This window comes from Eublepharis macularius, chromosome 19 (genome assembly GCF_028583425.1).
Source record: "Eublepharis macularius isolate TG4126 chromosome 19, MPM_Emac_v1.0, whole genome shotgun sequence".
Lineage (NCBI taxonomy): Eukaryota > Metazoa > Chordata > Lepidosauria > Squamata > Eublepharidae > Eublepharis > Eublepharis macularius.
This window is the reverse complement of record NC_072808.1, coordinates 10,171,795-10,189,174: the sequence shown is the minus strand read 5'-3', so window position 1 is coordinate 10,189,174 and position 17,380 is coordinate 10,171,795. Positions and strand designations below refer to the sequence as shown.

General features: G+C 47.3%; 1 protein-coding gene across 4 annotated transcripts in view; it reads left to right on the top strand.

Annotated features, from left to right (window-relative positions):
• TNS2 (tensin 2) overlaps nucleotides 1-17,380 on the top strand; it is a 121,346-nt gene that overhangs the window by 87,074 nt on the left and 16,892 nt on the right. For all 4 annotated transcript variants that reach the window (XM_055003116.1, XM_055003118.1, XM_055003117.1 and 1 more), the window contains 12 exons: nucleotides 541-712; nucleotides 2,070-2,120; nucleotides 3,189-3,311; nucleotides 4,984-5,048; nucleotides 5,564-5,647; nucleotides 7,147-7,259; nucleotides 7,705-7,765; nucleotides 7,895-7,973; nucleotides 8,821-8,950; nucleotides 10,466-10,531; nucleotides 11,738-11,854; nucleotides 15,977-17,248. In XM_055003116.1, coding sequence (XP_054859091.1) covers nucleotides 541-712; nucleotides 2,070-2,120; nucleotides 3,189-3,311; nucleotides 4,984-5,048; nucleotides 5,564-5,647; nucleotides 7,147-7,259; nucleotides 7,705-7,765; nucleotides 7,895-7,973; nucleotides 8,821-8,950; nucleotides 10,466-10,531; nucleotides 11,738-11,854; nucleotides 15,977-17,248 — 2,333 coding nt within the window. The remainder of the gene's footprint in view (nucleotides 1-540; nucleotides 713-2,069; nucleotides 2,121-3,188; nucleotides 3,312-4,983; nucleotides 5,049-5,563; nucleotides 5,648-7,146; nucleotides 7,260-7,704; nucleotides 7,766-7,894; nucleotides 7,974-8,820; nucleotides 8,951-10,465; nucleotides 10,532-11,737; nucleotides 11,855-15,976; nucleotides 17,249-17,380) is intronic.

The following is a 17,380-nucleotide window of genomic DNA, read 5'->3' as shown; positions in this document are numbered from 1 at the left end:
CCAGTGAAACTTTTTCTAAAGTGCAGGATTTGACTTTTAAACACTAAATGTTCTGGGATTTTGGTGTGTCAGGGAAAACTTGCTCCCATATGAGCCTTCCTAGGAAAAAGTTCTGCTGCAGCTGACACCTTCAGAATTATGGTGAGTGGGTACCGAAGACAGGGCCTTTTTGGTGTTGGCAACTGGATTGTGTATTGCTCTCCAAAAACAAGTATCTCGACTGCCTGCTTTTTTGACTCAACACTTTGGTAGCTCATATGTCTTTGCAGTTTGTGGTTTTCTGTTTGGGTTGATTGTTTGTGCTGCTGTTTTTTCTTTCTAGTTAGATTTTTAAAAATATTATGACATGGCAGGAAGTGGTCGAAGGCAATCAAGGGCAAATGAAAGCAGTTCAGGAAACACTGCCCTCACTTTAATAAATGAACTTGCACTGTCTTTTGACTTGTTCGGCAACAGTAGGGAGGTTGTAGGCATTTTCTCACGCTACTGAAAATGCCCCCCCCCCAATTTCTCCTCAGTGCTTTTCCTTATTTCCTTTAGGAGTTTCAGCCTGGACCACGTGATGGAACGCAAGTATGATTTTGACCTCACTTATATCACCGAGCGCATCATCTCTGTCTTCTTCCCCCCCGCCTTGGAGGAGCAACGTTACCGTGGCAACCTGCGGGAGGTGGCCCAGATGCTGAAATCCAAGCATGAGGACAAATACATGGTAAAGAGGCCAAGGGAATGAAGTGATGGGCAGGAAACTACTGGGGACCTAACACCTTGGGAAGAGTGGGTGTTTCCACATGGGTTATTTGTGGAAGTTCGATGCTGTTGGGAAGTAGGTTTATTTCCTGCTTCCTCACAGCGCTGTGGAGCATTTGTGCACCTCCCAGGGTTTCCTCGGCTTTCCTGAAATCTTTTTTAAACCTAATTTGCTCCAAAGTTTTGGGATAGATTGCGGCAAAGCCTGGATGGCTGCTGTATGAGTGCGAAAGTTCAGATTTTCCCAGTCTTGTCCACACAGCAGCCACTTCCCCTACAACAGCCTGTCTTCAAGTCTCCCCCCACTCCCATTTTTAAAAATCAGCAATTGACTAGAACTATCTCTAGCCCCTTTCATTGTGGAGATATAAGGGGAAAGGCATATCACCTCAAGAAAAAGGGAGAGATTTTTATTTTTAAAAAGAAAGCTGGGAATTCAGAGAACCTGATACACATACTGGTATGGTAGTTTAGCAATGTAACACTGTTCAATCACCACGGTAAAAAAACTACCACCAGAGAAACCTGCTGTGTGGAAGCCCCATTGCCATGGTACTGTGTTAGCAGCAAAGGGCAAACTACACAAGCTTGTCCCCATGTGGAAAATATAACCGAGGGCTCAACTACATGTTATCTTTTTTTCTGTGTTTGTTTTAAACCAAGTTTTTTTTTCTTTCACAAGTTTAGCTGCCCAAGTCTGCTTTGTCAAGGAAGAGAAAGTTATGGGGCATGTTGGGGAGGGGCGGGGGGAGAATTGCAATTTTATTTATTTCTCTGTTGTTTTCTCACTGGAAAAAGGCATCCCTGAGATGTGTATACCCTTGCTGAGGAAAAAAATATGGGTCTCTGTTCATTTTCCCCAACAATTCAGAGGCTGTTTTTTTCCCAGCAAGAATATATAGCAAAATATAGCTTTAGTATCTCCCTTGCTTGATGCAAAGAAATCTGGCCCATCTTGCAGATGGAGGGTGGGTGGGGCGGCCAAAGATTTCTTGGCATGGTCCGGTTTTGAAAGAACAGGAAATCCAAACATGCTTCCTGTTCCTTGCTGGCAAAGGGACATAAGAAACAAAAGGAAAGTGTGGAACCTCAAGAGTGCCTTGCCGAGGACATAGCTGCTAAGTGTTGATTAAAAAATAATATACAGGCTCTTTGAATGGGAGTTGGGATATAGATAGAGCAGGTGGAACCAGCTTTTGTAGCACCTTTTTCAGGCCTTGGTTACCCGAGAAAAGACAGAAATATAGTCTGGTTGTCAACCCTAGCAGACAGCCATCATGAGTCACAGTGGCCAATAAGATCTCTCTTTGTGTTGACAGCTCCTCAACCTGTCAGAGAAACGTCATGACATCATCCGACTGAACCCCAAGGTGAGGAGAAAGGGGTCGGGTCGGGTGAGATGTTTCCATTTCCTTGGAGCGGGAGAATTAAGAGTCCTATGGCCTTTCTCAGCTGCAAAATAACTGTCCTTATCCAAGATAAAGAGGCAGTGAGTTTGGCTTGCAGTGGCCACTGTTGCCCTCAGTAACTCCTCAGGAAAAGATCGAGATAGGCAGCCGTGTTAGTCGGTCTGTAGCAGTGGAAAAGGGCAAGAGTCCAGTAGCACCTGTAAGACTAACAACATTAGTGGTAGGAACTTTCGTGAGCTGTGGCTCGGGAAAGCTCATACCTTACCACTAATTTTGTTAGTCTTATAAGTGTTACTGGACTTTTGCTTTTTTCCTCAGGAAAAGACAGACAGAGAAGACAATGGGCCCATTTCCAGGGGCAGTGGTAAAAATGGATGGTGGTTACCCCATTGATTCCTGGCACAACAGTCAAAACCATGTTTGGCAATCTAATTCCTGGCTCAGCCAATACATTCTCTAGCAGCTTACTCGGGAGGAGACAGCACTTCCCTTTGCTGGCTTGGACTTCCCAGTGATGCTGACTCCATACAAATAATCACAGATATAGGTAAAATCGTGTTCACACATGTCAAGAACCTTATCCTTAAACTGCTACTAAAAGGACTGTATTGTCAGTGGTCTGAATTATTGCATGGTAATTATTTTGTCAATAATGGAGTGTGTGACCACCTCCATAAACTCAGGATTATAGTTTCTCGTTTATTAATTAATAACAACAACATTCAATTTATATACTGCCCTTCAGGGCAACTTAATGCTCACTGAGAGCGGTTTACAAAGTATGTTATTATTATCCCCACAACAATCACCCTGTGTGGTGGGTGGGCTGAGAGAGCTCTAAGAGAGCTGTGAGTGACTCAAGGTCACCCAGCTGGCTTCAAGCGGAGAAGTGGGGAATCAAACCCGGTTCTCCAGATTACAGTCCTGCCGCTCTGAACCACTACACCAAACTGGCTCAAACTCCATTTAAAATGTCACAGAGACGCCAATGTCCTTAACTTCATTATTTCTCTCCCTTCTTTGGTACAGGTTCAAGATTTTGGCTGGCCAGACCTACATGCCCCGCCACTGGACAAAATCTGCTCCATCTGCAAAGCCATGGAGAACTGGCTGAATTCAGACCCACAGCATGTGGTTGTGCTTCACTGCAAGGTAAGTGTGGATGGATGCACGTGGTCTCTACGAGAATTGCATCTGCCCATGCATGACATTGATTTGCAGACCGATTTATCCCTTCCCACCCTTTCTTCATAGAGTTTTATCACCCCACCCCATTCAGAATTCCCTTTCTTCTCTTTTTCTCTTTTGCCTCTCGCTGAGTCAAACCCTTGGTCATAGCCTAATATCACTGTTTTGGCTCATGGCAGCTCTATAGATATCTGAAGTCGATTCTTTGCTATCACTGGCTACTTGGGAATCCTTTTAACTTCAAAAGCCAGGGATTGAACAAAGAACCTTCGTGCATCTAAAACATGGGCTGGTCCCAGGAGCTAAACTACAAGAGACGAATTGCACAAGGAAGCTCATGTGAAGGGAGTCGCAGTGTTAGCCAGGAAGCTGAGTTTTAAAAGAGATTGGAAGGCTTTGTCAATTTCCCCTCTCTACAGAGCCTGGGGAGATTGCTGCTCAGAGGGTTTGTTAATTTCCTCTTTGCCTCCTGAAGGCTCTGTCAGTTTCACCTCCCCTTCTATCTCAGTTCATGTTCTATTTTTGATGTCTACCATTTATAAAGATACAGCATTACTGAGCAACGGAAGGTGTTTCATGGCTGTCTTGTACATTTTCATCAACATAATTTGCTGCCCTAGCTCCTCCTTTCCCAACTCACCCTGTGCCTCTTCCCGCCTCCTAAACTTGTAACCCACCTCCAAGAGACCCGTAATCCACTTTGGGGCTCTGACCCACAGTTTGAGAACGACTGCTTTAAAGTGCCACAGGTCTATTCTTCTGTTTTTTGCTGCAATAAACTAAGAACTAAGCTACAAGAGACAAATTACACGAGGAGGAGCACGTGAAGGGAGTCACAATATTAGCCGGGAAGCTGAGTTTTAAAAGAGATCGGAAGGCTTTGACAATTTCCCCTTTCTACAGAGCCAGCAAAGATCGCTCCTCAGAAGGTTTGCTTATTTCCTCTTTGCCTCTTAAAAAGGGAGGTGAAACTGACAGAGCCTTTGGGAGGCAAAGAGGAAATTAACAAACCCTCTGAGCAGGGATCTTCCTGGCTATGTAGAGAGGGGAAAATGACAAAGCCTTCTGGTCTCTTTTAAAACTCATCTTCCCGGCTAACATTGCAACTCCCTTCACATGCTCCTCCTTGAGTAATTCATCTCTTGTAGCTTAGCTCTCACACAGCTACCCCACTGACATTCATATCTTCCCAGCCAATGCCTTCTGGTAATGCCTGAACACCAGCCATGCCACAGGGCCAAGCTACACATGACGAATGACACTTGAACGGCAAGTGTATTTCTCCCTGTTCACTTGCCCTCCACTCAATCCACTTGCCGTTCAAGTGTCATTCGTCATGTGTAGCTTGGCCCTCAGTTGTTTGTTTATTTATACCCGGCCTTTCCATTTGGCCCCAAGTGGTCAACCAGTGCCCAGAAGGTGGGGACTTGAGTGGGGAAGAAGAACAGATAAATTAGTATCCAGAGCAGGATCTAGTTCTTCACTGGCACCTTCATCTCTGTGGCTACCTCTCCATCCAAGCTGTCTACTTGAAAATCAGTCTGGCTTTTAACTTTGTGTGCACCTGTAGGATGGCACTCCTGCTGTTTTAGAGTCCTAGTTTTGGCATTTCCCTTGTCATTTCTCTTTGTTCCAGGGCAACAAGGGGAAAACGGGTGTGATCGTAGCAGCCTATATGTACTACAGCAAAATCTCTGCAAGGTAGGCAAAGGAATTGGGGTGGTGGTGGCTTACAGCTCCATGGCAGCCATAACCACTTTCCCCACCCCTACTCTCTTTCCCTCACACATAACACGGCCTTTTTCTCTCCACTGGACTCTTGTTTCCCTCCTATAGGTCCAGTTGCAGTGAGTAGATTCTGGATGTAATCCAGAATCACCCAGACCACGGCTTTTTGGGGGGGAAAAGAGGTGGTGGAACTCAGTGGGTTGCCCTCAGAGAAAATGGTCACATGGCTGGTGGCCCCGCCCCCTGATCTCCCGGCAGAGGGGAGTTGAGATTGCCCTCCGTGCCGCTGGCCAGCAATCTAAACTCCCCTCTGTCTGGAGATCAGGGGGCGGGGCCACCAGCCATGTGACCATTTTCAAGAGGTGCCGGAACTCCGTTCCACTGCGTTCCCGCTGAAAAAAAGCCCTGACCCAGACATATTCTTATACACATAGGCCCACACGTACACACACATGCACACACAACTTTCCCCTTTCTTCTCTCCTCAGTGCGGACCAGGCTCTCAGCACGCTGACCATGCGCAAGTTCTGTGAGGACAAGGTGGCTGCCTCCCTGCAGCCCTCTCAGAAGAGGTAAGTCTGTTGAAGTCCTTTCTTTCCTTTCCCCTCCCAACCACGACTTCCCTTTACTGGCCAGCTTCAAAATGGCAGCTGCTTGAAAGAGAAGAGCTGTTGGTACAGGGGCAGCTTATCGTGCAGGAGATATAGGCAGGAGCCGGTTTTCCAGATGCCCCAACCTTTGTGCCTGAAGACACAAAGACTGTGATATGGTGTTCCTTCTTCCCAAAATGACCTCACAATCTACACAGCTCTGCCCCCCAGGGCCAGTCAAACAGGGAGCTCCTGCTTGAGAGCCAGTTTGGTGTAGTGGTTAAGAGCGGCAGGACTCTAATCTGGAGAGCCAGGTTTGATTCCCGATTCCTCCACTTGAAACCAGCTGGGTGACCTTGGGCTAGTCACAGCTCTCTGGAGCTCCCTCAGCCTCACCCACCTCACAGGATGTTTTGTTGTGGGGATAATAATAACATACTTTGTAAACCGCTCTGAGTGGGCATTAAGTTGTCCTGAAGGGTGGTATATAAATCGAATGTCATTATCATTATACATTCTCATGTATGTGGGAGTCAATTCAGTTTGGGACTGTTGCACAGTGAGAGAGGGGGGTTTAAGTCTTCCTGCCCTGGGCTGTTTTCCTGACCTGAAAAGGCCCCAGTGAGTTACTCTTTGACCCATTGAGGAAACTTCAGTATAGCCCATTGGTATACCAGAAGCCTCTAAGAAAAGAAACCCAAGCTCTCTAGGCCATCTCCTGTTAGGAAAATGGCTCCAGGCATCTACCTATAAGTTTGTTGTCCATGGCTGTTTCCACACTGCCTAAAAAGAGCACCCCACTCACTGAATGCTGGCGGCTTTTGCGCAGGATTTCTGACGTCTCCGTTTCCAAAATGGATGCAGGCAGTTTTGCTTCTGTTTTCGTGGTGCCGAGAAAACTGCCTGCATCCGGTTTGGAAACGGAGACGTCAGAAATCCTGCGCAAAAGCCGCCAGCGTTCGGTGAGTGGGGTGTTCTTTTTACGACATGTGGGAAAGGCCCATGTGTCTGGGAATCGTATATTTTACCCAGGAGCTCCCAACATTGGGCTGGAAGGGATTGAGGTGAAGGCAGTTGCAAGAAGCGTAGCCTTTTCCCAAACCCAGAATTTCTTTTGTGGCCTCTGGGTGTACTAAGGTGAACACATGCGGAGCTGCCTTATACCAAGTCATACTGTTTGTTTATTTAGCCCGGGATCAGCTGTTCTAACTGGTAAGGGCTCTCAGGGCTAAGCTACACATGACGAATGACACTTGAACGGCAAGCGTATTTCTCCCTGTTCACTTGCCCTCCACTCAATCCACTTGCTGTTCAAGTGTCATTCGTCATGTGTAGCTTGGCCCTCAGTTTCTCAGAGAGAGATCGTTCATACCGCCTTCTATTTAATCCCGGGACTAAACCTGACATCTTCTGTATCCAAAGCAGATGCTCTAGTGCCTCCCTGATGGTTATTGACTCCTCTCTCCCTCCCCTGCGGACAGGTATATCCATTATTTCAGCGGGCTGCTTTCGGGTTCAATCAAGATGAACAGCAACACGCTCTTCCTCCATCACGTCTTGCTCCCGGCGATTCCTGCCTTTGAGGCTGGAGGAGGTAACAAGCAGGGCTACGAAGGGATATCAGAAATGTACATCCCACACACCCACCCCAAGATGCATGTCGGGCTTGCGCGTGCCAAGGAGCTTGCGTATGTTTGTATGAACGCTTGTGTTCAGACTTTTCTCGCTCACTCTCATAACAAATATAACTTGGCCGTGCCAGTTTTGGAACATACAACTGGAAGTCCAGTTTGACTGTACAGATAATTAATGTATGGAATTTGCTGCAGAAAGGAACAGTATTAGACAAGGAATGATTCCACGCATGTGGGATAATGCACTTCCAATCCTCTTTATAGATCATTTGGAACGGATTTTGTTGTGTGCGGAACAAAAAATCCACCTCAAACGATTGATAAAGTGCATTGAAAGTGCATTATCCAACGTGTGTGGAATCAGCCAAGTTCTATTTATCTTTTAATTTATCTTTCTTCTTTTAGGCTATCAACCTTTCCTGAAGATCTATCAATCCATGCAGCTGGTCTATACCTCGGGGATCTAGTAAGTAGCAATTGGTAGTCTCTAGGAGCAAAGATTGCCTAAGAGAGTCCTCTGGATTCTTCTGGGTTAAGGAGCAATCTCTGCTGGGCTTTAATCCTGCTCCCCTTGTGTTTCTCTGCGTCTTAACAGCAGCCTCCATGGGACCAGCGGATCTCAGAAGCTCTGCATCACCCTGGAGCCAGCCTTGCTCCTGAAGGGGGATGTCATGGTGAGTTCAGGACCAGAGGTGGGAATTGGCTTGTCTCCCACCTCTCCCCTGAGCAAAGGCCTTCTTCCAGCTTCGGTGGCTCTTCCTCTTACTCCTTCACTTCCCTGTAATGCTGGGAAGCAACTCATGCCGCTATTATTACCGCAATGCTGCAATTCAGCTTGTAAACTTGACCGCAAATCCCACGTTGCATTCTTCAGTTTCCACTTTGAGATTGTGTATGATAATGGTTACAGGATTCCAAAAGACCTCATAATCTGTAATAGCTTGTATATATTTCTGTGCTGTCCAGCTGCAACTAAGGGCCAAGCTACTAGTGACGAATGACACTTGAACGGCAAGTGGATTTCTCCCTGTTCACTTGCCCTCCACTCGATCCACTTGCCGTTCAAGTGTCATTCGTCACTTGTAGCTTGGCCCTAACTTACAGCAACCCCATCAAGGGGTTTTTAAGACACGTAAGAAGCAGAGGGGGTTTGCCGTGGCCTTCCTTGGCAGAGTCTTCCTTGGGGGTCTCCCATCCAAGTACTGACCCTGCTTAGCTTCGGAGATGATGAGATCAGGCTCTGCCATACCATTCGGCATCCTTCATGGGACACATTCCCCTCCCACTATTTCTTGAGATAAATCTTTAGTTGTGCAACGAAACACCTATGGGCTCAATGGAATCAGCTATGGTTATGTTGGCGCTGTTATGCATTGGCAGGTGCCAACTGCCCCATGCTTTTATCTTTCCTCTGCCTAGGTGTGTGTGTGTATATGTTTAGTAGGGGGTTGCAGGAAGCATGCACCCCAACTGGGACAGCTGTGCCCTGTAGCATCTCTTGCACCCATTTCCCACCCCCAGGTGAAATGCTATCACAAGCAGCTCCAGGGAGCCGAGCGGGATGTTGTTTTCCGGGTCCAGTTCCATACCTGCACCATCCATAGCAACCAACTGTGGTTTAGCAAAGACGAGCTGGATGAAGCCTGGAGAGGTACGCGAAAACGCCTCCCTTTGAGAATGAAGGTGGTAAAGTCCTGGGGCAGTTGAGTCTTTTTATGTGTTGTAAAATTCTTGTGTGCGTCTGGTCGACCACACAAGGACTTTGAATCCGATGCTCAAGAGGAGTTTTGTGCCTTCCCGGATTCTTTTCCTGCCTGTGGAATATGTGGGAAAGGAGCAGGGGTTGCTTTCTCCTCCGTGCTGCTTTCTCCACTTTAAAGCATCTTGTGAAGTTGTTGTCAGCTCACTTTGCAAAACGGATGTGCAGTCATGTAAATAGGGAGATTTTGCAACCAGAGCCAAGGCCAGATAATTTATTGCAGAACCAGTTTTCATAGGCAAAAAATCTGTTCCCAAAGGCGGGCTATAAATGAGCTAAATAAATAAATACAAATTAGTGCTGTAAAAATAAGTTAATCTTTTAAGTGGTGCCACAAAACTCTTTAAATCTTTGCTGTAGCAGACTGAAGATTAATCCATGGCCGTTTCCACACGGCTTACCTTATTCTGCAAAATAGCGAAATCTCGCGCGAAATCTCACAAGAAGAAGCTATTATCGCGTCTTCTCACGTGATAACAGCGTCTTCGCGCGAGATTTCGCACGAGATTTTGCTATTTTGCAGAATAAGGTAAGCCGTGTGGAAACGGCCCCGGTGTTCAGTAAAATCCACTGGTAGAGTCCTTCCCAGGGTGTACCACTTACAGGTTGGGGCGGGGGGTGGTTATATTTTTATAATCTATTTTTTAAAAACCCTCTATGCATATAAATACGGTTGGCCAGAATTTTTTCTCCCATGAATGTCCTAAGAAGCATTCAAAAATTGAGACCAGCCAAGTGATTTTGCTACTCTTCTGAAATCTAGTTTCAGAAGGTTGTATAAGTACAGAGAGGCAAGGAACAGCTTGAGAAATGGCTTGATCATAGGAAAGGTGAAATTGACAGAGCCTTAGGGGAGGCGAAGGTGAAATTAACAAACCCTCTGAGGAGTGATCTATGCTGGCTCTGTGTAGAGAGTTGAAATTGATAGTCTTTCTTTTTAAACTATGCTTCCCAGCTAACATTGCATCTCCCTACACTTGAGCATCCTCCTGTACGATGCCTTGTGTAGAGATTCTTTGAGGCCTATTCTTTCTGGACTAGCTCTAAGGAATGTTTGGGCTATGTTCACATCAATTATTTATTTAGAAAAAGAATCTTAAAAAGTATAGCCGCCCACCTTTCCTCCTTCAACATAGTCCCCTCTTATTTGCAGCCATGACCCTTTTTTAAAGAAACAGAACCAAAGAGACATTATAAAGGAAAGTGTCACTGAGCATGAACAGAGTGCCTTTCCTCCAACTACTGAGCAAACGCTGTCTAGCTTGGAATAAAAGATCAGTCCTGAGCTGCCAGAATCAATCATTTCTTTCTAAGCTTTTTTCCAAACTGAATTGAAGTATTGGTGTAGGTGTGAGCTGTGAGACTGGCAATTGCTCTACTCTTCACTTCTCTGTTTTCTCTCTCCAGATGAACGCTTCCCTTTCGAAGCCAGTGTCGAATTTGTTTTCTCTTCCAGCCCAGAGAAAATAAAAGGTGGGTGAGTGGCGGAGGGGTGCTGGTAGGTGCAGCCTCATGCGTACCCGAGATGCTCCCTTGACGTCCGTTGATCCAGAGCATTTGTGACACGCACATTCCAGTCTGGCACAAATGTCCTGCTTTCTGTTGTTGATTTTGGAAGGGGACAAAGCTAAAACTCTTGCATGCTGCCTTCTTGCTTCCTCCTGTTGCGCTGAAAGACATGGATGAGGGATTGTAATGAGCTTCGGGCCTGTTCTAAGTCAGCCAAGCTTTGATTTTGGCATTGCCCGTTGACTATGTTTTTGGAGTGATTCTTAAAAAAACGGAAATGACATCAAGGTGCAGGAGCAAGCCCGTGCATAAATAAGTATCCGCTCCCTGCACCCCACTTATTGATGGTTGCCAGGAAGACTGGGCAACCCTACTATTGATCCAAACATGTATCTATCTATAAAGCTGCTTCCAGTCCCGCCCAGGATCCTGTTCTTCACAACGGAACCTGAGAATGTGCTTTAATGAAGAATGTGAAAAATATGCTGCAAGCTACCTATCGGCTTACAGCAGGAGCCTCCAACATTGTTCAGCCTATGTTCATTTCTGGCCATCACAAAACGGCTACTATGGGAGCTGGGACCAGACACAAACAGCTGGCATGGGCAATCTCAAACTGTTAGGAAGCTCCGAGCCAATCATCACCCTGTGATAGGGTTGTCAGATGGAGTCTGGAACAATACCAGACCTCGGGGAAGGAGAGAGAGAGAGGGTAGACTAACCTTTCCTCATTGCAATGACTCACTTCTGGGCACCCGAGCTCCTGGCCGCTCGCGCCGGCACCGCACAGCCACAGGAGGCTGTGTGAGCAACCGGGCTTCTGGCCGCTTCCCTGGGTGGGCAGTGGCATCAAGCAGCCGCAGGAAGCTGGGCAACAGGGGAGAGGGAAAGGGAAGGGAGGGTATGCAGTGTTTGGGGAATGTTTTCCCAGACAGTCCCCCAAAATACCAGACAGTCCGGGTGAGTACTGAGCATCTGGCGACCCTACCCTATGATGGAGGAAAGAACTTCAGAATGAGTACTTCCTGTAGATCACTGGTAGTGTTTTCCAAAACATCTCCTGCTCCAATGGGTACTTCCTGTAGATCACTCTTGGGGTTTTCTAAAGCAGTTGAGGGTCTTTGTTCCTTTGGTTCCATGTTTTCTTGCCTCTCCTATCTCTTGCCACAGGCCGGGAGACATATAGGAACCATGCTGCAGCTACGGTGGATTACAACATCTCTGACCCGATCGTGCGGTGGGACTCCTATGAACACTTCAACTTGCGCCACGAGGACAGCCTGGAAGGTACAGAAGTCTTGCCAGAAACAAAGCATTTCTACGAAGCAGATAGATCAGTAAACTCTGACTACCACATTCTGGGGGCTGTTTATGTGGTGGGGGGGGGAGCCTGGAATTTGGTTTGGGAACCAGAATTGAGCATCCTGAAAATCACATCTTCCAAAAAGAGCCTGTAAGTTCACAGTCTTTTGAGGCTTTAGGCAGCACTAATTTTTTAGCAGTGGAAGTCTATTGGTGGATCTCGGTCTATAACTGAGATCACCAATAGCCTGTCTAGGATAAAGCTGTCTCTAAGGAGAAACCAGATTTAATCAGCATTGATTGGCTAGCCCTTGTGTCACTCGAGATGCTACTTGCCCCTCCATATGTGACAGAATGGGCCTGTACCACTCCAGATCAAAGGAGAGGGGGTACTGCTTTTGAATGCTCCCCCCTCCCCACATTTTAAATTCCTTGCAAATGGAAAATCAGCACATTATTGAGAAAGTTTTAAAATCCTGCCGTGCTATTTCTGCAACCTGATTGAGATGCATGTATAGACCAGGTAAAAATACAAAAGCCGAAGGGAGAAGAAAAGAAGGGAAAGGCCTCCAAAAATAATAAAGTGCCTCAACAAACATTTAAAAATTTAAGAAATATTTAAACTGCCCGGGCTTCAATTTACTTCGGGACGGTGATTGTTTTTGCTGGCTTTTATGATGGATTCGTTTTCTTCTATTCGTTTTATTATTTAAAACATGCTTACCACTTTAAACTTTCGGTCGTCACCTTCCCTAAGTGTTTTTTCATGAAAAAGTGGGGTATAATTTTCGTAATTACCTTCAACCAAATCGGTCCTTGAAACAGCTTTCAATTTTTTAAAAAGCAAGAAGAACCAACATGAGTAAAAATAGTCCAAAACCTAAGTCATGAAAACGGGCAAAAATCAATACAGCTTCTTAAAAGCAGCTTCAAAAACAGCAGCCTTAGGGCCAGTCTAGACACGATGGGATCCTTGGAGCTGCCGCCATTTAAAAACGTTGTGAGTGCCTGGTCCCGATTGAGCCTGCTGCAAGTGATGGAACAGCTGTGTGTGCACGCAATCCCCCCCCCCTCGTGCAGCTGTTTTGGCGTGGTGGGGGACAAGCGGTGCACTGCAGGCCCAATTAGGGTTGCCAATGTTGGGGTGGGAAATTCCTGGAGATCTGGGGGATGGAACCTGGGGAGGGGAGGGTTTAGGGGAGAGATCTCAGTGGTGTATAACAGCGTAGAATTTACCCTCCAAAACAGCTATTTTCTCCATAGGAACTTTTTTCTGTAGTCTGGAGATGAGTTATCATTGTTAATAATAATAATAATAATAATAATAATAATAATAATAATAATAATAATAATAATAATATATTTCATTTCTAGCCCGTCCTCCTTGCAAGCGGGCTCAGGGCAGGTTACAACAATCTAATAATACAGAATAAAACCATTCAAACACATTAAAACCAGGTCAGCGATAAATATATGTAAAATCCCAAGATGGCAGCTCCCTCTGTTCTCCCAACCATAATACAAACAAAGGGGGGAGGGGGTACGCACTGATGTCATCACTGTGACTTCTTGTGGGGGGCAGATGTTATGTAGCCCCCCCCCCGACAGGAGACCAGTTAGGGAGGCATTTCCAGATAGAGTTACCAGATCCCTTTAGTCCCCTGGTGGGGGACAGGGAACACAGCACTCACCATTTGCAGCATCTGGTGCGCCTTCCCACGTATGTGCTCCCGGCGTGTGTGATGATGTCACTTCCGGGAAGTGACATCATCACACGGGTCAAAGGGCAGCCCGGCATGTGCACCCATGCTCGCCGAAGGGCTAAATCCCTCCCCCACAGGCCTGATTCAGCCCCAAACAGGCCCATTGCGGGGTGCGGGGGTACGTGCACCATGTGGGGGCACACTCTGCCACCAGGGGGCACCCCAGGGGGTGCACCCCCCTACTGGCCAGGTAAGTGGGGTCGGGGGGGGAGGAGGTGGGGGATTGGCAGCCCTATTTCCAGAAGAACACCTAGACCGGCCTCAACCAAACACCTGGTGGAACACCTCTGTCTTGCAGGTCTGCCCAAAAGATATAAGGTCTTGGCAGGCCTGAGTGTCCTCCGACAGAGAATTCCACCAGGTAGGGGCCAGGACTGAAAAGGCCCTGGCCCTGGTCGAGGCCAAACGAGCCTCCCTAGGGCTAGGGATCACCAGTAGATGCTTACTTGCTGATCTTAGCGCTCTCTGGGGTACATACAGACCCACCTGGAGGTTGGCAACTCTAAGCCCAATCCCTCATGGGATTTTAAAATGTTTTTAAAATGTCCGCATTGGTATCCTCGTGGTGGCTACAAGAACACTACTATTACATTTAGTTGGGCCCTTATATGTGCAACAAAACAGCTTGAAATACTGCATAAAATCAATAATTGTGCAGGCCACATAAAAATCATGTATGTGTGAGCGCATGTGTGCATGTTTTTTTTTAAAAAAAACCCAACAGTCCAGCAGATATTTCAGGGAGAGAGAGTGAAAATGATCTGGAGAAATGTTTTCAGCTGGCACACCAGAAATTCATAACACTTGGCAACCAGGCAGAAGGCTGGAGGGGGAGTGTTGCACAATTGAGGGCAGAGCCCAAATACCTTTCCCTTTTGTTGATATTAATGAAGTTTGGTATTTTGAAGACAAACATCCTGCCCCCCCTCGCAGTCTGGATGGAAATGCCCCTCCCACAAGCTCAAACGTCTGACCACGGTTGCTCCCAGGAGCTGTAATCCCAACAGCTGGCTTTTGCTCAATCTATCCTGATTACAGTTTCCTCCTAATGTCCACCTAAAGTAAACTCGTTAAGAACTACAATAAATAAGATATCAGAGGGAGTAGCCAAATGACACTTTAATAGTTGTGGTGCAGCCACGTCAGATACCAGGGGGGAAAAAAACCATAGCGGGATGCAATAAAGCCACCTTCTCCTTTCCAGCAAGAGCAGATGTTGGGAGAAGGGGAAGGACAGTCCTCTTGGGATCCCAGTACTGAAAGAGTGCTGTGAATGCTTGCAAAAGGGAGGGAGGGTTGGCGAGTTGGATGCATGGACGACAGGAAGGAAATGGCCTCTTTGGATCTCTGTGCAAGGAAGAAAATGCAGACTGGCCTTGGCCAAAAGTTATCAACTATTGCCCTCTGCTGGACAAAGCCTGAATAGATTCTCAGCGTGACCATTAAACTGCACTTGCGGGGGATAAACTACCCCGAGTTTGGAGTTCCGTGACTAAGGGCCAAGCTACAAGTGACGAATGACACTTGAACGGCAAGTGTATTTCTCCCTGTTCACTTGCCCTCCACTCGATCCACTTGCCGTTCAAGTGTCATTCGTCACTTGTAGCTTGGCCCTAGATCTCCAGATGTCTTATTGGGCCCTGAAAAAGAAGTTGTGGGAAGGGATGCAATATTTTTTTTAAATTTTTTAATTTCAATTAACAAACTCAAAAATATGATCATTCAGTCACCTAAATCATACACCTGATATCATTTCCTACTACAATTATCTGCATAAACCTAAACATCATCTTCGTCATACATAAAAAACCCCAGCCTATAAAACATAAATATAAACTAAACATATACGTTTAAACCATAAACCTAAACTGAAGTCGTTGAAAGCATATAGTTCACATGTCTATGTAGAACTTGCCTTATCCTTAATGTTTCACTTCTATTCAGATATCTCTTTCCTATCTTTACCTTCTCTCTTCATATCTAATAGTGATTTGAAGGGGTGCAATATTGATCAAGGCTGGAGCTCTAGGAATGGCATTAGGGATTATCTCTTCTTCTTGCACCGGGGTCATTCTACCCCTATCCTACCACTCCACTGAGCAAAGGTTGCAATCTTCCTCCAGCCTAAAGAGCCTTCCTCAAGTGACTCTAGGAATCTAGTGTGATCTAAGACAACACGGCCCTTTGATGCAGGCGTTCAAGTGGGGAGGTGCAAGCTTTTGAGTGTGCTAGCTGCACAATGGGGAGATTCCAGGCCACACAGACAAGAGGCGTGCTGATTTTCCGCCTTGCTTTACCCCTTCCATCTCTGTCCCCTGAGCAGCGTCCCATTTGTCCTTTACAGATGTCTCACATACCCGGGGCCCGCTTGACGGCAGCCTCTATGCCAGGGTCAAGAAGAAATGTGACCTTAGCGACTTCTCTTCTAGCAACGGCAGCCCCAGCAGCCCAGAGTCCCCTCCGCAGCAAGGCGGGCGCCTCCTTTCCATCAGCAGCGACTCAGGGCACTCGTCCATGCTGACCGAGAAGGCGGACGACAACACGCCGCCATCCAGGCTCCAGCCCACCCTTGCCGAGAAGGAGGAGTTGGACAGGCTGTTGGGTGGATTTGGCGTCCAACCTCCTTCCCGGCAGCAGAGTGAGGGAAATTGTTCTCATGACATTCCCGCCTCCACCGTTGCCCCCAAGGAGAGAGAAACTGCCATTTTGGAAGATGAGCTCTCAGACGTAGGCCCTCCAGGACACCACTTTTCCTACCAAACTCACCGCCCGGGCCTGGCCCGCCACTGTTCCTGCCGCCTTGGTTACCGCTCCCACAGCCCTGAAAGGCCTCACAACATAGGCTATTACAGACCAGATGGCACTTTGGAGCGGCGACAGCCCATCTACAATGGTGGGCATACCCACACACACCCTGAGGGGTATGAAGAGAAACAGAGGGTATACCGCTCGCTTTCTGAGGGCGTACAACCCCACTCTTACCCTTTCAGCCATGAACCACTGCCCCCTCACAGTCCGAGTCGACGGGAGCCTGAGGAGCTAATAATCTTGGAGGATCCGCCCACTTTCTTATGCCCCTGCCAGGATTGCCAAGAGGTAGCTCGTGAAGAGGCAAGGATGCCCACTGCTTCCTTCTACGGCCTACGCCTAGACCGGGAACCTGATCTATGGGGGATGGAGAACACGAGGCCGTCCCTCCATCATCCACTACACCGGGGTGGTCAGCCTGTGCCTCTTCTTATGCCAGCTACCTATGGGCATCACCATGTGTCCCATGGGCAACACCAGGCTTTTAACTTCGAGCCGAAGATGGTGCCTCCGCACCTAAACCTTGGTTATCCTGCACACCAGAGGGCAAAGATCATGGAAGAGAATGCAGAACCGTTCCCGTATCCCCGCTACGGTCCAGCTTATCCTCCAGTAGCATCGTACACATATGGCAGAGCCCCAGGCAAGACCTGCATTTCCCCTTATGCCTCGGGGTACTCAGGATCTCCGCATTCAGGCTCCATTTCACCAACCAGCCAACTGTATCCTACCCCGAGGAAGCATGGGTATGAGCCCCTGGAGAACAGCGAAGGATACCTCCTACCAGGGGCCCCAGAAAGGCCACGTGGTAAGTGACCAGCATGGAAGGCATTCAGTTTCCAAACTGGTGGGAGGAGGTTTCCCAGGCAGGCGACAGAGATAAATCACCAAGGGTTCCTTTTCCCAAGCGTTTCTATGCAACTATTTTATACAGCCTCCC